Raw genomic sequence first — 8,718 nt, 5'->3', positions numbered from 1 at the left:
CTCTCTCTCTCTCTCTCTCTCTCTCTCTCTCTCTCTCTCTCTCTCTCTCTCTCTCTCTCCTCTATCTTTCCCTCTTCCCCTCCCATTTTTCTCCCTTCTGCATGTTCTCACTGTGGGAAACTGACCCCAGGCCTTGCACAGGCTAGGCATGGACTCCACTACTGAGCTCCAGGTGAAAATCATTAATAAATTGGGACGAGGGCTCTGTTTTATCTTGCCAAGACTCGCTGAGGAGTAGATTTAAATGGTGCTCTTCCTCCTGGGCTCTAAGGTCCGCAACATTCTAAGTATTTTGCTTTATTTTTCTTCATGGCTCCATATTTCTTCCCTAGACAAAATCCCCACAATCGGCCTGTAGCCTCTCTTGCCTCCATCTGTGAGTCTAAAAAGATGGGTCTTCTTCTTTTCCTTGAGCTTCCCAGAATTTTATCTGCCTTTGATTCATCTCTTCAGTGGACGTGCTGTTATGCATTAGCCAAATTCTAATGGCTAACCTCTCGCCTTCAGAAGTAGTAGTTTAAATGTGTGTGTGTGTGAGGGGGGGGCGGGGTTCTAGAGAAATATTCCTGATGATTCAAACTAAAGTCACTGAACACTAGGCTGTTCACAGTATCCTCCTCTTTTGCTGCATAGCTCATCACTGTTAGATGTTTTATTTTTTATGCCTCCTTCACTTCACAAGATCTGAATGTGCACTGCATTGTTCATTTAGAACTGTGCCTGGCATTAAATGAGTGAAGCATGCCTAACAGAAAACAAGCTAGAAATGCACGAGAGATCTTGTATGCAGTAGCAGAGGTTAGATTTTTATTCAGAGATACATACGGAAGTTTTGAAATTTTTATTTGTTTTGGGATTGCGTTTTAATAAGGACATCTCTCCCTTCCCTTTCCTCCCTCCAAACTCCCCCCATAGATCCCTCTCTGCTCTCCTTCAAATTCATGGCCCCTTTTTGCAAATTTGGAAATCTTTAAAGTAAAGATAGAAACACGCACAAGACATATTTCTTACCTTCAAAGAGTTGGGGATTTGTAGATGACCCCAAGTAAATGATAATCTTAAAAATAGATACAAACAATACAAATAACCACACCTCCAGTACAAATGGTTGATAGAAACAACCCGCGCCACAGGAATTTGACTCAGCAGTGTGAGCTGGGATCATTGGAGGGAAGACAGAGCTGAAACGTCACAAGCACTAAAAAAACCACCAAAAGCATAGTGGCACGGATTGATGCAGTGACTCAGGGATGAGATTTGTCCAAAGAAGAGTACATGAAAAGAGGCCTCATAGTAATTTGGCGTCTATCTTCTTTACTGTCAACCCAACGGACCTTTGATGGAGATGCTTGGTTCTGTGGCCCCAAACTGAAAAACATCAGTTGGAGACTATTATAACAGGTCCATAAGTTTATGAGATTATTTGCATTTTTATGGCAAATAGAATTGAAGATTAATTATTATTTGCCTTTCTTTTGATTCCCACAGGGTTGCCACTCCATTTGGAGGTTTTGAAAAAGCATCAAAAATGGTCAAATTCAAAGTTCCAGATTTTGAACTACTGCTGCTGACAGATCCCAGGTTCTTGGCCTTTGCCAATCCTCTTTCGGGCAGACGATGCTTTAATAGGACACCAAAGGGGTGGATATCTGAGAATATCCCTGTCGTGATAACAACTGAGCCGACGGAAGATGCTGCTGTACCGGAATCAGACGACCTGTGAGAGGGAAGCTGGGGATGCCTCAGGAAGTTCTGCACATAAAAGCTGCTGTTGCTCTGCTTAGTGCAAAGCCATTGGAGTTCCTCATTACTAAAGTCACTCAATAGCAGTTAAGTACATTTCATCTTATGGCACTTAATTTGAACTGAACAATTAAATTCCTATTTTAAAAACCTTTAAGTCCCTTGTATTCATTCAGAACCTTATTTTCATTATTTAATTTCCTGTTTTGAATAAGCTAGCCGTTTCATTGCGAGCTTAAGATAGAAAAGAGTTAGCTAACAGAAGCTCTCTTCATCTCAAAGAGTTATCCCAGAAAATTTACACCAACTCTAGAATCAAAGTATACAGGAAGACATGCAGGGTTGTTCAGGATTTTATCTGAGGGTGAGAGTCAAGTGAGATGATCTACAGATGTTAGTGCTGAAGAGGAGGGTAACATAGCACAGCTGGGTGTGTCTCCTCTTCATCTGTTAGTAGACTTATAAATGCATATGTGTGTATATATATTTAAATTATTAACATTCTTGAGTTGAGTTATTAAATTCATTTAGAAGTAAAAGGACTGAGAGGTAGTGATCCAGAGAACAAAGCCAAATTCTACAGCACTTCTATTGACTAGTGTGTTCTTAGAATCCAGGTTCCCTAAACCTCAATACAATGTATTGATTAGGTGTATCTTTACTTATAAATTTTAGAAGAGAACTAACACTCAAGAAGTATATGGGCAAATGTATAAAGTTTGAATCGGCAGCTTCTTTTGAATTGGTTAACTCTTTAATTTCTAGTCAAATCCAAATCAAGTACCAGCAAATTCCATACAATAAAATAAAATGATATTAAAGCATACAAAAGGTTCTCAAAGCAAAGCAGCACACATCTGCCACAAGATAAGTGAATATTCTGTTAAAAAAGACTCAGACTGATATGTCAAAGGTATAGCTTAAAATATATGTATATCATGTGACAAGTATGCAGCATGAAACTTGTTGACCTTAATTTCTTCCCATTTTCATTTGGTTAAGAAGCCTCTGAGAGGGCTGGGGAGATGGCCCAGATATAAAGAGCACTGGCTGCTCTTCCAGAGGACCCGTGTTGAATTCCCAGCATCTACATGGCAGCTCACAACTAACTGTCTGAAACTCCAGTTCCAGGAGATCCAATACTGGACACAGACCTATGTACAGGCAAAACACCAACGCATATAAAATAAAGTGAAAAAAGATGTCTGTGAGAGATGGGGATACAAAAAATTTGACTATCATGCATGAGGCCCTATGTTTAGACCTAAGCACTGAAAAACAGTAGTAATTTATACAGAATAATATTCATCTTTGATTTGAGGGAAATTGCTGGAGGTGGGGTGGGGATTCCCATCTGTAATCCCACGGTGAGGAAGCATAGTAAACATTCTATCAAAAGAAAGAGAGAGAATAGAAGAAATTCTGTGGAAGGTATTCACAGCGAACAAAGAGCATCTCATCTGTCGAAAATTCTGCCACATTAAATTTAGCTAGGAAAATAGAGAAGTAATAATGACAACATCAAGCAGCAATAGTATTACACATATTTACAAAGGCATGTGTAGATAGTGCAGGAATTGATGATTTAATTATCTTTTACACCGACAGAGAAAAAAAAAATCTGTCTCACTTGTAGACCAAGCTGGCCTCAAACTCAAGAGATCAACCTGCCTCTGCCTTCCAGGTGCTGGGATTAAAGGTGTGAAAACCACCACGCCCCATGAAAAATAATTTAGTTAATAAAAAATACTCCTTAGAAGTAATGTCAAAATATTGTGTTTATACATATAATCATTGTAGAGACTATGAATAATTTAAAATGTACTTTAAGTTATGTTTTATATTTATTAATTTTACTTACAAGTTCTGAAGTAACAGCACAACTTTGGCATTTGTGATAAGTTATTAGACGTCTACCATACCAAATTTTTGTTCATTTTAACCTTAAAAATGAAATCATACTCTCTTCTGCATCCTGTGTTTATTACCATTTGTGAGTCACTGTTTTAATGAAATTGAAATTTATCAGATTACTCCAATTATGTCCCGATTCCTAATTTATATGCTCATAGCTATTTTTCTTTCAGTCCCTAAAAACACAGCAATTAACTGTGTCAATTATAAAGCATTACTCCCTAATCTCATAAACATTTTTCATTTAAGAGACTCTTAAGGGACTTTTCTTAAGATTATGCAGGACATGAAGAAACAACCCTCTAGTCAATGTTAGGTTTCTTCCATTCCTGGAAATGTCTATGAACTCACACTCAGCTGACACCTCAGAAATGCCAAAATTTCTCTCTGGTTGCTACGCAATTTAAAATTCAAAAGGCATTTTGAATGGGGTTTTTCATTGACCTGAAAAGCAGCTGGAGTTTTTCAGAGTCCAGAGAAAAAGAAGAGCAGAAAAACTGTGGTATTTTTCCATGGAATTTGCAAATGCAAAGTATAGAGAAAATTTTAAAAATCAAAAGAAAAAGCAAAATAATAAAAATAGCATTTGTTTATGAACTATGTCAGACTTATACATTACTTCATAAATGCAATTATATGTTTTAGTAATTATCCTGTGTTCCAGGTATTATAAATGATCTGAACTTTATGAGAGAAACATCCTCAGAGAGCTAATATGACCTCCTAGTTAGCCTTACTTATAAGGGATAGAATTGGGTGCCTCTAGCCCTAAAACATATACTCTAAGATCACATGCTTGTTAATTCTTTAAAATAAAATATGGAAACCATTTTATTATATTTAGATAAATATGGTTTGTTAGAGTTAAGCAATAAATATCTCATCTTTATTGTTTTATTATATCTAAAGAACAATGATATTCAAATAATTTTATATCATTCTATTTAAATAAGTATTTTTTCAAAGCTTTCATTATTTTTGTTTTGCTCAATTATACTGATAAAATGAGTAAAATTTGTGTCCAACGATGTATTTAGAAGAAGCTGAACATTCAGACTATGTTGAAAATTGAACAATTAAAACAAGCAGCATGCGTAGCATTTATAAGAAACACAAAGTTTACCACATGAAACCTGCTCATCTCTGACCAGGGCACTCTGCTCCCTCTGGATCTGCATGATCTCTCTTTCCACTCAATGATAAAGGAGAGTAAATGGGGGGGGGGGAACCATGAAAAGATTCTGTCTATGCACCAGAACTATTCTTTCTAAAGACAATGTTTAGATGAAACTCTTTATAACGTCCATTATACTGTTCAATTGAATTCGGTGTTATTAAATTTTACCTCCTATGTTATTTAAGCCAATTTCCTTTTCTTGGTAGAACTGATCAGCTGGCTACCTATTCTTAGACAATAACTAGAACTGATTTAAAAACTCTCTGGTCAATCAAGAGACAATCCTTAGCTTTTAATTCCAAACTTTAGCTAACTCTTTCTCTAAGTTAGAATCTTCTTATTTCAACATTTTTCTTAATTCTTTGATAATTTCATACAGTGTACTTTGCTTATATATTCATCTTTGCATATCTTCCCCCACCTTCCTATCCATTCAAGTTCTCTCTCTCTCTCTCTCTCTCTTTCTGTGTGTGTCTGTCTTGTTTCTGTCTCTCTGTCCCCATCTCCCTCTCTGTCTCTGTTTCTCTGTGTCTCTCTTTTTCTCTGTGTGTGCCTATCTCTCTTTCTGTCTTTCTGTCTCTCTCCCCATCTCCCTCTGCATCTGTGTCTCTGTCTCTCTCTGTATCTGTCTCTCTCTCTCTCTCTCTCTCTCTCTCTCTCTCTCTCTCACACACACACACACACACACACACACACACACACACACACATCCCAGTTTGTGTTGGCCAACTACTCCTGGGTGTGGGACCTGCCCTGGAGTTTGGTCAACCAGATGTCACACCATTAAAAAGATAATAGCAACTGACCTTTCCTCTCTCAATAGCAATCAAATGCCAAGAGCTCCTTAGCTAGGAGTGCAACCTCACACTCCCCTCCCCTCTCCCATGCTGGGCTTCTGTCTAGCAAAAGCTTGCTCTGGTCTTGTCAAAGCTGTCACAGTTGCTGAGTTCATAAATCCATCTCCCTTGCTATGCCTGGCAAACATTGTTTCCTTGAATCCATCCACTATCTTTGGCTGTTAACAATCCTTTCACCACCTCATCGATAATGATTTCTGAGCCTTGAGAGAAGGGATGTCTCATGTAGGGCTGAGCACTTTGAAGTCATTTACTCTCTGCTCATTGATCAAGTGCAGCCTCTCTGTTAATTGCTGTCTACTACAAGAAGATGCTTCTCTGACAAGGTTTGATGAGAGCACTGGTCTATGGCTATAGCAATAAGTCATTAGGGGTCATTTTAATGCTATGTCTTCTAGAAGAATAATAGTAGTAGGGTTTTTTTCCCCTATGCCCTAAATAGCCACAGGGTCTTGGTTCCATTGGCAGTGTCAGATTCAATCTCTTTGAATGAGCCTCAAATCCAGTAGAAAAGTGGCTGGTTACACTCATAACATCTGTGCCTACATTGCAGCAGTGGGTACATCTTGCCAGGCAGGTTAGTTTTGTAGCTTGCAAGCTTGACAGGTGGGTGAGATCGCTGATTTCCTTTCCCTAGCAATGTGCATAGGAACTCTCGGCCTTGAGAAAGCTAGCCAGTACAATCGAAGCTTCCGGTTGAGTGCCAGCTAGATTTCCCCATGTTCTATGACTACGTATGTGGTATCTTCAGCCATAGGGTCTTACCACCAAGTTCTGGAGGGTAACTAAGAGCATTGGCAATAGCCTGTAATGTTGGGGGGACTTAGGGGAGTCCATTGGTCAAAAATTCAGGAAGAGGCAACCCACTTTGGAATAGGACATTTCATTTGGAAGTGTATGGTGTCTAGCTGGGGTATTGTCTCCCCCACCCCCATTATAAGGTAACTTCATTTAAACCCCGCATATATACAGTAGATTTCCATATGGCTTTTTCAAAGTATCTCTAGTATTAGTTATCCCTTCCCAAACTTCCTCTTCTGGCCTGCCCTCCATCACCTATCCTCCCCCTCCCCCTTATTTTAATGTATTCTATGTCCCCTTCCTTGGAATACTTCCTCTTCCCCTATGGCCCCTTACTAGTTTCCTAAACTCTGTAGGTATTAGAAATGAAAAGTACTTGTTTAAAGTTTAAAAGCTATCATCCATGTATGAGAGAAAACATTTGATATTTGTCTTTCCAAGCTACCATACTGGGGGGTGACTATTTCCAGTTATATCCATTTGCCTAAAAATTTCATTTTTCCTAATAGCCGAATGATAATCTATTGTATGAAAATACTACATTTTCACTGGCCACTCTTCAGTTGGTGGACATCTAAGCTGTTTCCATGTCCTGGCTATTGTGAATAGATTAGCTCAGATCAGGAATGAGCAGGTACCTCTGTAGCAAGGTCTTTGGGGTATCTACCCAAGAGTGGTATAGCTGGCATTTGCAGATCTATTTCCAGCTTTTTTGAGAAACCTGCACACTGATTTCCATAGTGGCTGCTGCCATTTGCACCCCCTCCAGCACTTACAGAGTTAATAATTTCCATCTCTGAAATCAACATGTGCAAGGACTTGGCGATTAATATGTTAATCAAAATGACCACATACTGCATCCAGTTAAGAGTTTACATTTTCTATGTAGATCCATTGATAAATATTTTAGTAGCCCAGAAACAGAGGCAACCGATTCAAAGTCTAATGAAGAGCACAATGTCCAGCCTTGAGTATGCAAAGAACTTCTTGAACTTTTCAGTGCAGGGCACAGCTGGACCAGCAGACTTACTAATTCTGGAATTCCCTCGCTCTGCTGCTTATGTAAGACAAACACTACATGACATCATTGCAGCTCTTCTGCTGGAACTCCTTGCTCTTAAGCTTGGGAAAATGTGGCTTTGAATAACCCTTTTCTTATGAAAAATGCTTTTGTTGGTATTTGTCCTTCTGCAGGACAAGAAGGCAGTTTGCTTTCCTTGAGAGGTGGGATGGACGTAGGCTTCTGGCCACAGAGCCAGCAAAGGGAATCTAGTCCAAGCTAAGTGTCCAAAACACTTGGCAAGTATTCAAAACTAATTGTTTTAAAGGTCCAAAACATCATCAAAACCTAAGACACAAAATTAAAAACTAAAATTGTGTAAAGTTTTCAATGACTAAAATGAAATATTCCTGGATTTTAAAAGTATGTATTCCTATTTGGATTCTTATGTTAAGTGAAATATAAATTTATCCTGACTTCTCATTGCAATATGATTTTAAGAGGAAAATTCAGTATGTGGGGACAAAGGGTGATGAGAATACTATTGTTGAGAGTTTATGAAACCGTGCAGTGGCTCACACCTGCAATCCTAGCTGTAGAGGTGGAGGCAAGAAGATCTGAAGTTCAGGATCATCTTTGGCTACAGTGAATTTGTGGCCACCCTCAGCTACAGGAGACGCCCGACCCCCTTCAGTAAACAAACAGACAAACAAATGAGATTAAAGGCCATTGTGTAGTTTAACCTTTATGACCATTCCATTAGTGACTTAGCAAATGTTCTAGGAAACAGCATTGGAAAAGTCAGGAGATAAAAGATAAACTCAATGTCATTTTAAATTTTTAAATTTTGTGTATGGGGAGGGCAACTTTGAGGAAATCAGTTCTCTTCTTCCATCATATGAGTTCTGAGGTATAACTCGAGTCCCTGATGAGCCATCTCGATGACCCGCCTAATTTAATATTTTTAAAACTACTGATTGAAGAATTAGCATAGAAACCGCCATCTTACTAGCAAACCAAACATGAAAAAAGTAGAAGTTGGAGCCCCAATGAAGCGTGGTGAATAGAAATGTAATTTCATGAGTAGGCAGCAGTTCTTGCATTCTTAAGAGTATCCTTTATAACTGTATTCCATGTATACATTCGCTTGATGTGGACTGCTACATAATTAGACACTCCCGTTATATTCTCCTCATACTCACAAATAACCTATAAGCAGTTGTACC

The 8,718-nt window shown here is 38.6% G+C and overlaps 1 protein-coding gene across 2 annotated transcripts in view; it reads left to right on the top strand.

The window, feature by feature from the left end:
* Nucleotides 1–1,900, top strand: part of Myoz2 (myozenin 2) — a 28,711-nt gene extending 26,811 nt beyond the window's left edge. For both annotated transcript variants that reach the window (XM_021158976.2, XM_029475624.1), the window contains one exon: nt 1,489–1,900. In XM_021158976.2, the coding sequence (XP_021014635.1) occupies nt 1,489–1,723 (235 nt within the window). In that variant the 3' untranslated portion in view covers nt 1,724–1,900. The remainder of the gene's footprint in view (nt 1–1,488) is intronic.
* Nucleotides 1,901–8,718: the final 6,818 nt, after the last annotated feature.

The sequence above is a fragment of the Mus caroli genome, chromosome 3, assembly GCF_900094665.2.
Source record: "Mus caroli chromosome 3, CAROLI_EIJ_v1.1, whole genome shotgun sequence".
Taxonomy (NCBI): Eukaryota; Metazoa; Chordata; class Mammalia; order Rodentia; family Muridae; genus Mus; species Mus caroli.
Note: the sequence above shows the minus strand (reverse complement) of the source record. Positions and strands in the feature narration are given on the sequence as shown.